General features: G+C 39.0%; 1 protein-coding gene across 1 annotated transcript in view; it reads right to left on the bottom strand.

Annotated features, from left to right (window-relative positions):
* Nucleotides 1-16,315, bottom strand: part of AR (androgen receptor) — a 312,743-nt gene that overhangs the window by 47,238 nt on the left and 249,190 nt on the right. Inside the window, exon 3 of the mRNA XM_036412619.2 lies at nt 851-967. Within this exon, the coding sequence (XP_036268512.1) occupies nt 851-967 (117 nt within the window). The remainder of the gene's footprint in view (nt 1-850; nt 968-16,315) is intronic.

Raw genomic sequence — 16,315 nt, 5'->3', positions numbered from 1 at the left:
AAGGAGTATTTGGGTATGAAACTACAGTTTTAGGCATTCAGAAGTAGGTTTGTCTTTCCTCAAGTTCCACTTTGAAATAGAAATAGACTAATTATCTTGCTTTACCCATGAAAGATGCATCTTTCTGGAAGTGGCAGGCAACAGAGCTGACTCTGGCATTAATGAGATGTGAACACGAAGAGATGAGAAATTAGTGGCGGGGGGGGGGGGTTATGAGTGTCAGCTAAGCCTTTCTGGAATGGTGCTAGTGCTTATGATAGACACAGACTAGGAAACAGAGAACCTTATGATGGGGAGTCCCCATTGAAAGAGCTATATCTTACTTTTGTCAAGCTACTGTGCTACTGAAATAAATACTTTTGGAAATGATCAATAGATTTGCAAGGAAAAGGAAATGATTAAAAGGCCTGTTCATCCCTAGGAGGTGTGGGATAGGAAATTGGCTCTGCTTGGCAGCTTAGTCATAGGCTCCAAAGAAAAGCAGCTTCTCTTTCCAGGTGGCCAGCCCTACAATATTGGCAGCAGTTAACTGATGGATATTCTTGGGTGTTCAAGGCCAGCCTGTGCCTGGGTCATCCTGCACCTGCAATTGTTCTGAATTTATTAGTTCTCTAATCCTAGCTACCATTTAACAACATAAGGCTAGTACCATTATGTCCTCTGTGTAACCCTTCTTAGTCAAGTACATACTCATCCTTGATGAGTTCTGCCTGATTCTTGCTTCACACCTCCTGGTCTCATGCTTAGCCCCAGAGTGGGGTATAGCAAAGAGGGAATTCTGGTTTAAAGAGAGAACCAGAGAATTATGGAGAGAAAGGGAAGAGAAGATAAATGAATAAAAGTATCATACCTCCCAGAGTCATCCCTGCTTCATAGCATTTCCGGAGGCGACAAGATGGACAATTTTTCCTTCGGAATTTATCGATGGTGCAATCATTTCTGCTGGCACAAAGGTACTTCTGTTTCCCTGGAAGAATAAATATGAGTAGACAGACCTGTTAATGGTTTTCCAGAGTCTCTCTCCTTAAGTATTTATAGGCAGAAAGGGTATAAAGATATATCCTGCCAGATGAGCTAAGCGGACAGAGAATGGCCCTAAACAATTTGATCACACAGAATCTATTAAACTAGGCTAGTTTAATTCAATGCTATTCTGTTTTGTTTTCATAAGAATGAACAATTTAGGTTCTGATGATATCTGTTTTATTAGGATTACTGACTGGTATGTTCAATAAAATTATCTATGTACCTTTACTAAAAGCCAATAATGCCCAATAATGAGAAAATGGTCATTAGTGGAAATTGTCACTTTTCCTCTTCCTGACTCCTGTAATCATGCTTGAACTAATAATGTTATTTTTTCCTATTTTTATGTTTTCCTATTTTTATTGATTTCAGAGAGGAAGGAAAAGGGAAAAAGAGACAGAAACATCAATGATGAGAGAATCATTGATTATCTGCTTCTTGCACACCCAACACTCAGGATTGAGCTTGTAACCTAGACATGTGCCCTGACCAGGAATCGAACTGTGACCCCCTGGTTCATATGTTGACGCTTAACCACTGAGCCATGCCATCTAGCAACATGTTATTTTAACAATAAAAATACAGGTAGAACTTTTACAAAAGAACACTTATATAGGATTTCTATTTGTTTTTAAGTTGCTAGCGATCATACCCCCAGTTTTGTAGGTTATAATAATCAAACAGAAAGGTTCATTCTTTGTGAAGTGAATCACAGCAAGCGAAAGGAAGTCCTCCGAAGCCAAAACAAGAGAAATTATCACTGTCATGAACACCTTAAGTTGTCATAGATACAAGGAAACAGAATCACTGCTGCTCAAAGAAAGACATGGAGGTTCACTCAAAAACATATTTTATTCTTCATATCTTCACCAGCACTTGCTGTTGGTTTATTGATGGTAACCATTCTGGCAAGTGTGAGGTGATATCTCATTGTGATTTTAATTTGCATCTCTCTGATGATTAGTGATGTTGAGCATTTTCCATATGTCTATTAAGCCATCTGTTAAAGAGAACCCTTGTGCACTGTTGGTGGGAATACAGACTGGTGCAGCCACTGTGGAAAACAATATGGAGTTTCCTCAAAAAATTAAAAACGGAACTGCCTTTGTACCCAGCTATCACATTTCTAGAAATATATCCTAAGAATGCCAAAACACTAATTCCAAAAGAATATATTCATCCCTATATTAATTGCAGTGTTATTTACAATAGCCAAGCTCTGTAAATAGCCCAAGTGCCCATCAATAGATGAGTGGATAAAATAGCTGTGGTGCATTTATACAATGGGATACTATGTGGCTATAAAAATAAGGAACTCTTATCTTTTGTGATAGCATGGATGGATATTGTAGAATATTATGCTAAGCCAAATAATCCAGTCATAGAAAGACAAATAACATATGATCTAACTTATATGTGGAATCTAATGAACAAAATAAACTGAAAAACAAAACAGAATCAGAAATAAAGATACATGTAACACTCTGATAGCTATCAGAGAACCTTATGATGGGGAGTCGTCATTGAAAAAGCTATATCTTACCTCTGTCAAGCTACTGTGCAACTGAAATATATACTTTTGGAAATGATCAATAGATTTGCAAGGAAAAGGAAATGATTAAAAGGCCTGTTCATCCCTAGGAGGTGTGGGATAGGAAATTGTCTCTGGTTGGCAGCTTAGTCATAGGCTCCAAAGAAAAGCAGCTTCTCTTTCCAGGTGGCCAGCCCTACAATATTGGCAGCAGTTAACTGATGGATATTCTTGGGTGTTCAAGGCCAGCCTGTGCCTGGGTCATCCTGCACCTGCAATTGTTCTGAATTTATTAGTTCTCTAATCCTAGCCATCATTTAACAATATAAGGCTAGTACCATTATGTCCTCTGTGTAACCCTTCTTAGTCAAGTCCATACTCATCCCTGATGAGTCCTGGGGGGAGGAAGAACTGGATGAAAGAAGGTGAAGGGATTAGCCAAAAACATATGTCTATAATCTGTAGACACAGACAACAGTGTTGTGATGGCCAGAGGGAAGGGATGGCAGGGGCTGGGTGGTGGTGGGCAAAAGGAGAGAAAGTGGGGATATGTGTAATAGTTTCAACAATAAAATTAATATTAAGTCAATAGAATAAAATTCATATCTCTCTGGGGAAAAAAAAACACATTTCATTCAATACTTTCCCTCTTTGCTCATAGCACAGGCCTGGCACTCAGTAGGACCTCAATAAAAAATTGACTGAATGAATACACAAGTGGAACAGATAGATCCACCATCATAGAGTCACCTGCAGAAATAGAGATGGAAAAGCTCTAGAACACAGAGAACTTTTCCAGCCCTGCCCCAGTCTGAGCTTGAGCATGTCCTTCCTCCACCCTTACTTTCTCCAAGTCCTTGGTTGTTTTCTCTCATCATTTACTGATGTATTTCTTTAGTTTATAGGATAGACTGGGATTTTAGGGATGATTTTTTTTTTTTTTTTTTTTTTTTTGGCAGAGGAAGGTTGTCTTTGCTAGGAAAAGGAAAAGAAATAGAAGATTAATGGCTATTTGACAGCAGGAAAAAAATGGCCACAAATTTACAGCTTGGATTTCCTCTCCTTTCACTTAGTCTAAAATGCATATATCAGAAACATAAAATATCTATTATAATATGTTATTTCATATATGAGAGTCCATTATAACCAGATCAGCAAAAAAAAATTCCTTTTCTATTCCTCCCCTCACCTCTCCTTCTTATCCCTTCCCTTCCCTCCTTTAATTTCCTTTGTCAAAAGAATCCAAAAATTTGAGGTTAAAAACATCACCCCAGTATAACCCTTGCATTACAAGGATGAGTTCTGGAGAGGTTGTGACTTGCCTGAAAAACACTATAATACTGAATTGGGGGCACCCAAAAGGATAAGTAAACCTATCTATTAGGAATAAGGCTTGTATTAGAGTTTTTAAATATATTATTTACTAGTAAATGAAGCACCTCAGTAATTCTTTGAGGTAGGTATTATCATTACTTTCATTTAGCAGATGGGAAAATCTAAGTCTTCTAAGCCAGTACTCTTTTATAACACAGAACTTTATGCATATAAATAGAACATACTTTGGTGATAGCTTTTTTATTGCTGCAAACTGAGGATTGCAATGTGCACACAGAAAGGATGGTGCTACGAGTGTCATTCAGTTTATTAATGAGTGTTAGTTGCAAGAGTTCAGGGTCTGTATCCAGTGAGTTCATTTCCAGAGCCATGGGTGTTCTAGAACTGGGTTTTCTTTACAGTAATAGTGCTGCTGCAAACCTCAAGACTAGTCCATTACATTGATATCTGAAATAAGGTCAAGTCAGAAGTACTTGACTACTTTGAGGAATCTCTACTTCCAAGAAAAATATTAGCTACTAGACCACATTTTGCCAAGGAATGGTTGCATAGCCAATGCAATAGGGCTCCAAAAGGAGTTTTAAATTCCACTCCTAAAAGCTAATCATCCTTTTAATGAGAGAGAATACAGTGGGAAAGAATAAAATTGCTTTTTTTAATTTTTTTCCAATTTGGAGCTCAGATAGTTTCCTTAGGTATAGATCTTACTTTGTCCCAAAGCACTTCTTAGCCTAAAATAAGGTGACTTAAAAACACAAATATCCTTTATAATTTATCCAGAAAGAAGTGCAAACCTCAGTATGACTAATGCTATTGTATATTAATTTACTTGGCCTCTATTATGGGCCAGGCATTGTACTAGGTTTCTTTTTTAATTATACTTTTCAATTACAGTTTATATTCAGTATTAATTTGTATTTGTTTCAGGTGCACAGCATCTTGGTTAGACAACAGTATACTTTACAAAGTGTACCCCCTAAATCCCTTCCACCCAATCCATAAACCTCCCTCCTTTACCAACCATCAGTCAGTTCTCTATATCTATGAGTCTGTTTTAATTTTGTTTATTTTTATTGAATTTATTGGAGTTACATTGGTTAATAAAATTGTATAGGTTTCAGTATACAGTTCTATAATACATTATCTGTATATTGTGTTGTATGTTTCTAATTTGTTTTTTCATTTATTATGTTTAGATTCTACATATAATTAAAATATAAGGTATTTGTCTTTCTCTTACTGACTTATTTCATTTGCATAATACTTTCAGGGTCCACCCATGTGGTTCCAAATGATAAGATATCTTTCTTTTCTATGGCCAAGTAATATTCCATTGTGTATGTATGCATCAATGCTTTTTATTTAATTAGTTATTTTTAATTTATTTATTGATTAAGATATTACATATGTGTTCTTATCCCCCCCAATACCTCCCAACCTCCACTCATGCCTTCACCCCCCTGGTGTCTGTGTCCATTGGTTGGGCTTATATGCATGTATACAAGTCCTTTGGTTGATCTCTCCCCTTTACTGCCACCCTTCCCTGCCTTCCCTCTGATATTTTGATATGGGTTACACTGAATCTAAAGACTACTTAGGCAGTGGTTCTCAACATTTCTAATGCTGCAACCCTTTAATACAGTTCCTCAGGTTGTGGTGACCCCCAACCATAAAATTATTTTCGTTGCTACTTCAAAACTGTAATTTTGCTACTGTGGGTTGTGGCCCACAGGTTGAGAACCGCTAGCAGGGTCACCTAAGACCATCAGAAAACACAGATATTTACATTACGATTCATAACAGTAGCAAAATTATAGTTATGAAGTAGCACAAAAACAATTTTATGGTTGAGGGTCACCACAACCTAAGGAACTGTATTAAAGGGTCGCGGCACTAGAAAGGTTGAGAACCAGTGACTTAGGGTAATATGGCCATTTAAAATATGTTAATTTTCCCTATCTGTAAATACAGTATATTTTCCCATTTGTTTAAAGATTCAAACTTTTCTTCTGTATATTTCAATTTTCTGAGTACAGGTCTTTTAACTCCTAGATTAAATTTATTCCTAGATATTTTACTTCTTTTTATGCAATTGTAAGTGGAATTATCTTTTCATTTCCCTTTCTCATGGTTCATTATTAGTGTACAGGGGTGTCGAACTCAATCAGAGAAGGGGCCAAAATCTAAAATCCAGCCTAAATCGCGGGCCGAATGGTTTACTGAACAGTCATAAACTGACAATGTTAACCAGAAATGTGAATTTAAAATGAGTGGAACAATCTTTTCCTTAACAGTGCTGTTAACCAACTCACATGCTATCAAGCAAAACAGTAATATTGGTATCAAGCAAAACAGTAATATTGGAATGTACCTAAAATGCTCATTGTTTTGTTTTCTGGCTAGATGTCTGACACCGTTTTCCCAGGATCAATGAGTCAATGTTCGGTTTTATTTCTTGGGCTGTAGCAACCCGCAAAACAGCATGGAGGTTGTCATCGGTAATGCTTGATCTGTGCTTGTTTTTGTTCAGATTCATTATTGAAAACATCTGTTCACAAAGATAGGTGCTCCCGAACATGGATAGAATACGGGCAGCATGAAGTCGGAGCTCTGGCATTGAGTCAGGGGGTAGTAGAGGGTAGAAGTCCTAAATTTCAACATCCTGAAACCTTGATTTCAGGCCACTGTCAGACTGAAGCTCGATTATCTCCATCTGAAGGTGATGGGGCACATTGTTGACATCAACTGTAAAAGGATTGGCAAAGATGTCAAAGCCTGAGTGCTGTGTTCTAAAGTCAGAGAAGCGCCACTCAAATTCACTTAGTAAACGGCTAACTTTGGTAGCCAGCCGACTGCAAGGAAAAGTACCAGAAATAGTGGTTGAGATACTCAAACAAACGGGAAAGTGGGCAAGATTGTCCTGTTCCAGTTGGGACTTCCATAGTTGAAGTTTACGCTGGAATGCTGTGATCATGTCAGACATCTTCGTGATGACTTGTTTGCGTCCCTGCAGCTTCAGATTCAGTTGGGCGAGATGCTCGCATATGTCACACATCATAGCAAAATCACATAGCCAGGCGGGATCCGACAGTTCAGGCAAGGGCTTTCCTTTACTTTCCATGAAAAGAGCAATTTGTTCTCTGAGCTCAAAAAATCTTTTGAGGACTGCGCTCTTGCTCAGCCATCTTACTTCTGTGTGGTATGGCACGTCTCCATGCTCTGCACCCACCTCCTGTAAAAACTGCTGGAACTGGCGATGATTCAGGCCACGTGCCCGTATAAAGTTAATAGTTTTAATGACTGTGGTCATTATGTCATTCATGTCCAGAACTTTTCCACACATAGCCTCTTGGTGGATAATGCAATGATAAGTAATCAAGGGTGTGTGGCAGTGACTTTTTTGCATTCTTTCCTTCATTAGTCCAACCAAGCCTTTCTTTTCTCCGCACATTGAAGGTGCGCCATCTGTAGTTAGCCCCACCAACTTTTCCCAGGGTAATTTAAAATTATTTATAGATTTCTCCACAGCCTCAAATATATCTCTACCAGTCGTCGTCCCATGCATGGCAGCTACATCCAAAAGTTCCTCAGTGACAGAGAGGTCGGTCTTCGTAGCACGTATAAAGATGGACAGCTGCGCTGTATCAGTGTTGTCTGTGCTTTCATCGATAGCAAGTGAAAAAGCGAGATAACTGCATGCCTGTTCAGCCAGCTGTGATGATAGATTTCCTGAGAGTTCTTGAACTCTATCTGCAATGGTGTTTCTTGACAAACTGACATTTTGAAAACTCTGTATCTGGTCTGGGCATACTTGCTCACACACTTTTAGCATGCATTGCTTCAAAAAGGCACCCTCTGAAAAACACCTTGAAGTACGGGCAATTTCTTCAGCCACTATAAAGCTTGCTTTCACTGCAGCATCATTTTTCTCTGTAGCCTTTGTAAACATTTGCTGCTGTGATTGTAGTTTGCCTTTTAGTTCTTTAACAATTTTATGCTTTTCTTCCAAAGTATATTTGCCATACTTAACATTATGTTTGGTGTCAAAATGACGACGTATATTGTACTCTTTCATCACCGACACTGTCTCATAACACAATATACACACTGGTTTGCCCTCTCTAAGCACAAACATGTATTCATTTTCCCATTTGTCATTAAATTGTCTGCCTTCACCGTCAACTTTTCTTTTCCTGGACATTTTGGGATCAATATTGGCAGTAAAAGATGTAGTTTATTGGAAATCTGCGTTAGAAGGAAAAAGTTGAAAACTGCACAGGGATAGCTTGATTTGGCAGATGGAGTGGAGAAAAAAAAAAAGTCAGTCAATAAATGCCTGGCTGGGTACAGATAGCAGATTCTGTTGCGATTTTTATGCCTGCACTTTATGCCAGGAACTGGCAGCTTCTGCTGTGTATTTTTTATGCCCGCACACTCACTCTCTCCTCTGCTCTGCCACCTGCACAACCACATCGGATGCCGGACTATAGGTCATGCCTCCTGAATCTCGAGTGACTTGTTATCTATGCGCACGCGTAATAGATAGCAAATACAGCGGCCGGCGAGGCGGCCGGCGAGATCACAAGCCTCCTATGTCACCGCGCGTCATTGTGATGGAACGCAGCGGAGTGCAGTGATGACAGCGCGGTGCGGGCCACATTGCAAGGCCTGGCAGGCCAGATTTGGCCCGCGGGCCTTGTGTTTGACATGTGTGGTGTATAAAAATGAAACCCATTTCTGAATATGTATTTTGTATCCTGTTCATCACTAAGTTCACGTATTAGTTCTAGTAGTATTTGAATCTGTCATTAAATCCAGCCATAGCAGAAGCTTAATAACTAATCTTATGATGGTTAAAGACTAGTCTTTGTATGTACATCTTCTATGTTTTAGGCAGTATTCTAGGAAACCAGGGAAACAACAGTGGATAATGCAACCAAAGGCTTTGCCTTTCAAATTGGTGATCTTTTGATGCAAACATACAAGTGATAAATAAGTTATAAAAATAAATTTGATATTTTCAGATGGTGGTACATACAGTTAAGGAAATATTCTCTAATGTGGTGGTATTTGAGCTGAGACCTGAATAATATGAACCAGACATTTAAAGAACCAGTGGAGGAACATTCTCAAAGAAGGAACAGCAAATGAAAGGCTTAAAGTCATGAATGAATTTGGTATGTTCTTGGAATAGAAAGGTGGCCAGTGTCGCTGGCAGAAGATAAGGGAGGGGAGGGGGTAAAAAAAATTGACTGGATTGCAGAACCAGGTGGTGCCAGGCAGTCATTCTCCTTATTGACTGCATGTTAGAATCATCTGGGTATCTATTACAAAGTACTGATCCTTGGTTTCACTTTTAGTAGTTCTGATTCAATTTACTGGGGTAAAGGGTAGGCACTGTGATGTTTTCAATATTCCCCTATTGCTTCTGATGTGAGAGCTGCTGATGCTGGATTTTGCACTTGAGTTGACTGCTTATGGAGTTTTCAGCTGACACCAGATTAACAGGATGAATGTTTGACATTGCAAAAGTATTTGACTTTGCAAAAGCCTTTGACAGTCTGCAATGCCCCTTGCTTTTTTTTTTTTTAATTCCTTTGGAGACAAGTGAGTTTGAAGCAATTCGAATGAGTAATGTGGGGAGCACCAGATAATATTCTTTTGATGGAATTTGGAAAGACCTTCAAGGAAAACTACAAGCTCCAATCTTATCAAGTAAAACTCTATGAGGAATAACCAGCTCCCTTCTGATAAGGTTATTTGACATATGGTCACACCCTCATTGTATGTTCTTAAACTGTCTTCCTTTAGGTTCTGTCCAGTGATTGTTCTTCATTTGGCTTACATTGACTTGTAAAATCAGATTTTTAGTATCACTTCCCAATTTCACAACCAGTGCTATTGTATTAGTAACTTGAAATCAGAATATCAACACCATGGAAAACAGCAAATATCAGGGCTCCCCACTGCTCCCTGCTCCTGGAAGACAGAAACACAGTTTACTAGCACAGCATTGGTTCTGCTTTACTTCCTTCTAGCTGGGTCTGATCCTCTTGTTTTTCTTTCCTCTGAGTATACTGTGGGCTTTGGTAATATGACTGAAATACCTGCTTATATAGATTCAATTGTATTTTAGAAACATATTACCATCTTCTCATACTTTATTTGGTAGGTGCATTCCTGAACAGTAGTGTATAAGTCACATTTCTTTAAAATAAATTCTCATTTATATGTAAAGTGGGAATTGCCCATTTAAAGAAATTGTGTTGAGCACTTCTGTAAGATAAAGACAAGAATCATTTGTAAAATGAACATTAACTATTTCTTTTGTAAATATTATGAAATCCAAATTTGCATAATAATCATTTTACAATCTTTGTGGAGGACAATTTGGCAAAAGTTGCAAAATTAAAATTTGCATTGCTTTGAGCCAGCACATATTTTCATATGTGTGACATGAGATATATACATGAAATTCAATGCAACATTGTTTATAGTAGCAAAAGACTGCAACATAAATGTTTATTAATAGATATAGTCATACCATGCATCCATTAAAAAATGAACCAGTTCTAGATATACTGAAATGAAACAATCTCCATAATGCATTGTAAAGTGGAAGAAAAACAAGATCTAAAACAATATAACATACTAGTTCTGAAAATAAAATTGATCTATTTCTTTATCTTATCTAATGAAATAGTAATATGCAAATTTAACAAACCTCCACTATACCCACAAGCCATGCCCACCAGCCACGCCCACAAGCCAATCAGAGATAGTATGCAAATTAACCCCAACCAAGATGGCTGAAGCCACAGAGAGCAGGAGGGAAGATTCGTTTCTCTGGCAATGGAGGAAGCCAAGCTTTCCACACACCCTGGTGGGCCCAGGCCTCCACTCCAGGGTACAAAGTTTCAATTATAGAAGATAAATAAATTCCAACAAAAATGGCAGCAGCCATGGAGCAAGCAGAAGGCTTGGCTCTGCTCCAGGCTATAAAGTTTCAATTGTAAAAGGTAAATAAATTCCAGATACCGGGGCCTCTTCTTGGGTTGCTGGGGTGCATGGCTTGCCTGAAAACCACCACAGGTCCCTCGTCCAGGCCACCCCACACCACAAAGGAAGCCCCACTCTAATCTGGGACACCCTTCAGGGCAAGCCAGCTGGCCCCCACCCATGCACCAGGCCTCTATCCTAACTAATAAAAGAGTAATATGCAGATTGACCATCACTCCAACACACAAGATGGCTGCCTCCATGTAGTCAAAGATCCTGCCCCCATATGGACACAAGATGGCCACCATAAGATGACCAACAGTGGAGGACAGTTGGGAGAGGCCAGGCCTGCAACGGAGGGCAGTTGGGGTGATCAACTCTGCTGGAGAGGGCAGTTAGGGGTGATCAGGCCAGCAGAGAAGGGAAGTTGGCAGCAAACAGGCTGGTAGGGGAGCAGTTAGACATCAATAAGGCTGGCATTGGAGTAGTTAGGGGGTGATCAGGCTGGCAGGCAGAAGAGGTTAAGGGCAATCAGGAAGGCAGGCAGGTGAGCAGTTGGGATCCAGCATTCCTGGCTTGTGAGAGGGGTCCCAGATTGGAGAGCATGCAGGCTGGGTTGAGGGACACCACCACCCTCTTTTCCCCACCCCCATGCATGAAATTCATGCACCGGGCTTCTAATATGCTTATAAATGCATATACTATGTCTACATGAGTACACAAAACAAATATCAGTGGTTGCCCAGAGAAATAAAACTGCATGTCCAAGGGATGGAAGGGTGCAATTAATTTTTACTTTTTAACCTTCTGTTATTTTAAAAATTTGTACCATGTGCATGCACTGCTTACTCTAATGTATACATTACGTTAAAGGTCTGTTATAAATGTCACTGTGACCTTGAGACAAATCCTTTCCTCTCTCTGAGATTAAGTATCCCCATCTACACAAGAAGGGGGTCAGACTCCATACTATTTCAGAGAAGATACCAAAAGAGCTAGTCCTAGCACATCCTAGTTGCAAATTTAGAGTCAGAATTCACAACAAGTGGTTGCCTATTCACCATATGGTGTAATTTGGGAATCTGCTTTTATGATAGGGTAAGAGAAAGTTTCTATTGTTAAAAAAACAAATGCCTACTGAAAACCCAGAATTCCAGCCTGTGTTGAAATCTGCAGAGGAGAAAGATAAATAATAGTTCTTGCCTTTTTGAAGCTTTCAATCTAGTGGGATATAAATACACATGAAGCATCAATAACACGAAAAAGTGAAGGAGAATTCTAAAATGTGGAAGGTATAGGTCATGGCTTGACTCTAATGGCTCACCATAAGGTTTTGGACAAGTCATTGCTTTCCTTTGAGTCTCAATTCCTTCATATCTAAAATGATGAGAGAATGTGATAAAGATAATTCAATAATCTACTATATAAGACAAACTCAAAAAATCTGGGTGGCATAGCCGTTTGACCTAATACATAGAATTAATCACAAAGAAACAGCAAATAGGGAAACAAAAAAACAACATGCATTCAAAGGAAAGGAGGAATCACCCAAAAAAAGGGAAATAAATGAAATGTAGGTAAGCAAATTGTCAGAGAAAGAATTTAGAAGAATAGTTAAAAGGATGCTAAAGAAAATGGAAGACAAAGTTAACAACATGCGTAAGAATCAAGAAGAAATGAAGAAGAATCACAAGGAAATAAAGAACAACACAGCTTCAATAAAAAAATACACTGGAAAGTTTCAACATTAGACTAGAAAAAGATGAGAACAGCATCAACAAGTTAAAAGACAAGGTAGAAAAAAACACGTAAGCACAGAAGCAACTTGTAACTAAATGGAAAAAAATTGGAGAGCTGAAGGGAGCACAGGGACCACATGAAACAGAACAACATCTGCATAATAAGGGTGCCAGAAGGTGAGGAATAGAGTAAGGAATAGAAAACAAGTTTGAAGAAATAATGACACAAAACTTCCCTGATATTGGCAAGAAAAAAGCCACTCAAGTCCAAGAAGCACACAGAATTCCAAACAAGATGAACTAAAAAAGACTGACACCAAATCACATCATAATTAAATTGGCAAACAGCAACGACAAAGTAAAAATTTTAAAGGTGGCCACTGAGGGACAGAAAGTTACCTACAAAGGATCTCCCTTTAAAACACCAAATGATTTCTCAACAGAAACACATCAGGCCAGAATGGAGTGGAATGAAATATACAAAATGATGGAAAGCAGGGGACTAAATCCAAGAATCATACACCCAGCAAGGCTATCATTCAAAATTGAAGATAAAATCAGGAGCGTCACAAACAAAGAAGGACTAAGGGAGTGTATTACCACCAAGCCAGCAATGCAAGAAATGCTAAGGTGTCTGCTGTAAAAAGAAGAAATAGGAAGGGAAGAACACAGGCATAAAGAATAAAAATGGTGACAAACAAGTACATATCAATAATAACCTTACATATAAAAGGAATAAATGCTCCAATCAAAAGACATAAAAAAAGAATGGATAAGAAAACAGAACCATATATTTGCTGTCTACAAGAGAAGTACCTCAAAGCAAGGGACTCACACAGACTGATAGTGAAGTCATGGAAGAATATTTTCAGGGAAATGGAAATGAAAAAAAAAATCTGGGGTAGCAATACTTATATCTGACAAAATAGACCTCAAAGTGAAGGCCATAATAAGAGATAAGGAGGGCCACTTCATAATACTAAAGGGAGCAATTCAACAAGAGGACATAACTATGGTAGGCATATGTGGACCCAATACAGGAGCACCCAAATACATTAAAAAAAATTCTGGAAGATATCAAGGGAAAGATTGACAGTAATACAATCATAGTAGGGGACTTCAACACAACATAGACATTACTGGATAAATTCTTTAAAGATAATTGGCAAAATAACAGCAATCCTTAATAAATCACCAAATCAGATGGTACTAATTGATGTCTTCAGAACATTTCAACCCATTGCTACAGAAAATGTATTCTTCCCAAGTCTGCATAGAACATTTTCAAAGATAAACCACATATTAAGACACAGGCAAAGTCTCTTCAAACTCAAAAGATAGAAATCATATCAAGCATCTCTGCATATCACAATGGCATAATATTAGAAATAAACTGAAATAGAAACAATGAAAAAAATCAAATATTTGGAGGCTAAATCACATGCTATTATACTATGACTAGAAGCCCGGTGGACGAAATTTGTGCATGGGTGGAGGGGGTGGTGGTGTCCCTCAGCCCAGCCTGCACCGTCTCCAATTTGGGACCCCTCGAGGGATGTCCGTCTTCCTGTTTAGGCCCGATCCCACAGAGATTTGGTCTAAACGGGCAGTCGGACCTCCCTCTCACAATCCAGGACTGCTGGATCCCAACTGCTCACCTGCCTGCCTTCCTGATTGCCCCTAACCACTTTTGCCTGCCAGCTGATCACCCCCTAACCACTCCCATGCCAGCCAGATTGATGTGTAACTGCTCCCCTGCCAGACTGTTTGCCCCCAACTTCCCTCCTTTGCTGGCCTGGTCACCCCTAACTGCCCTCCCCTGCAGGGTTGATCACCTCCAACTGCCCTCTCTTGCAGGCCTGATGCCTCCCAACTGCTCTACCTTGCATGCCTGGACCCTCCCAATTACCCTCCCCTGCTGGTCATCTTGTGGTTGCCATCTTGTGTCCATATGGGGACAGCCATATATGACCACATGGGGGCAGCCATCTTGTGAGTTGGAGTGATGGTCACTCTGCATATTACTTTTTTATTAGATAGGATATAGGCCTGGTACACGAGGGAGGGGGGTCTAGTTTACCCTAAAGGGTGTCCCCGATCAGGGTGGGGGTGCATTTGGGGCATGGGGCGGCCTGGGCCAGGGGCCTGTGGTGATTTGCAGAGCAGCCACACCCCCTGGTGACCCATGCTGAGGCCCTGGTATCTGGAATTTATTTACCTTCTATAATTGAAACTTTGTAGCCTTGAGTGGAGGCCTAGGCCAGCAAGGGCCAGCAAAAAGTTTGGCTTCTTCCTTGCCTGAGAAACCCAAGCCTCCCTCCTGCTCTCTGTGGCTGTAACAATATTGTTTGGGGTTAATTTGCATATTTGCTCTGATTGGCTGGTGGACGTGGCTGGTGGGTGTAGGGGAGAGATGATTAATTTGCATATTACTCTTTTATTATGTAGGATTGGGTTACCAAAGAGAACAAAGAAGAAATAAAAAAACATCCTGGAAACAAATGACAATGAAAACAAAAGAATCCAAAATATATGGGACATAGTGAAAGCAGTCCTGAGAGGGAAGTTCATAGCTCTAAAGGACCACCTTAAAAAAAAAATGTAACAAATTATCTAACCTGACAACTTAAAGCGTTAGAAAGAGAGCAATAAGAAAAGCTCAGAGTAAGCAGAATAAAAAAAAAATGATAAAGATCAGGGCAGATATAAATGACATAGAGACAAAAAAAAATCCCCACAAAGATCAATAAAACCGTTCTTTGAAAGGGTAAACAAAATTGATGAACCTCAAGCCAGGTTCACCAAGAAACAAAGAGTCAAAATCAGAAATGAAAGAGGTGAGATAACTCAACCCAGAGACTTACAAAGGATTGTTAAAAAATACTATGAACAACTCTATTCTAACAAATTTGATGAAATGAACATATTCCTAGAAAAATATGTTTCCAAAACTTAATTGGTAAGAATACAAAAACCTGAATAGGCTAATAACTATGGAGGAAATTGAAATAGTAATGAACAAATTATCAGGAAACAAAAGCCCTGTACCCGACAGATTCACAGGGTCTTTTCCAGCAGAACTTTTACCAAATATTCAGAGAAGAACTAAAACATATCTTTCTCAGACTATTTAAAAAAAAATTAAGAGGCTTTCTATGAAGCCAAAATTATGCTAACCTCAACCCCAGTTAAAGACCCTACAAAGACACAGAATTACAGGCCAATATTCCTGATGAACATAGATGCTAAAATCCTCAAAAAAAAAAAAATTCTAGCAAATTGGATCTAGCATTACATTAGAACGATCATACATCATAACCAAGTGGGATTTATTCCAATGATGCAAGACTGATACAATATCCACATATCAATAAATGTGATACATCACATAAACAAATTGAGAGGAAAAAACCACACATAATCGTATCAATTGAGGCTAAAATAGTGTTTGACAAAATACAACACCCTTTCTTGATAAACACTCTCAACAGAGTGGGAATAGAGGGATCATACCTCAACATAATAAAAGCCTTATATGATAAAACTACACCAACATCATACTCATTGTTCAAAAACTAAAACCATTTCCCCTAAGAACAGGAAAAGACAGGGATGCCCACTGTCGCTACTCCTGTTTGACATAGTACTGGAAATACTAGCCATTGCAATCAGACAAGAAGAAGAA

Source organism: Pipistrellus kuhlii, unplaced genomic scaffold (assembly GCF_014108245.1).
Source record: "Pipistrellus kuhlii isolate mPipKuh1 unplaced genomic scaffold, mPipKuh1.p scaffold_m20_p_46, whole genome shotgun sequence".
Lineage (NCBI taxonomy): Eukaryota > Metazoa > Chordata > Mammalia > Chiroptera > Vespertilionidae > Pipistrellus > Pipistrellus kuhlii.
Note: the sequence above shows the minus strand (reverse complement) of the source record. Positions and strands in the feature narration are given on the sequence as shown.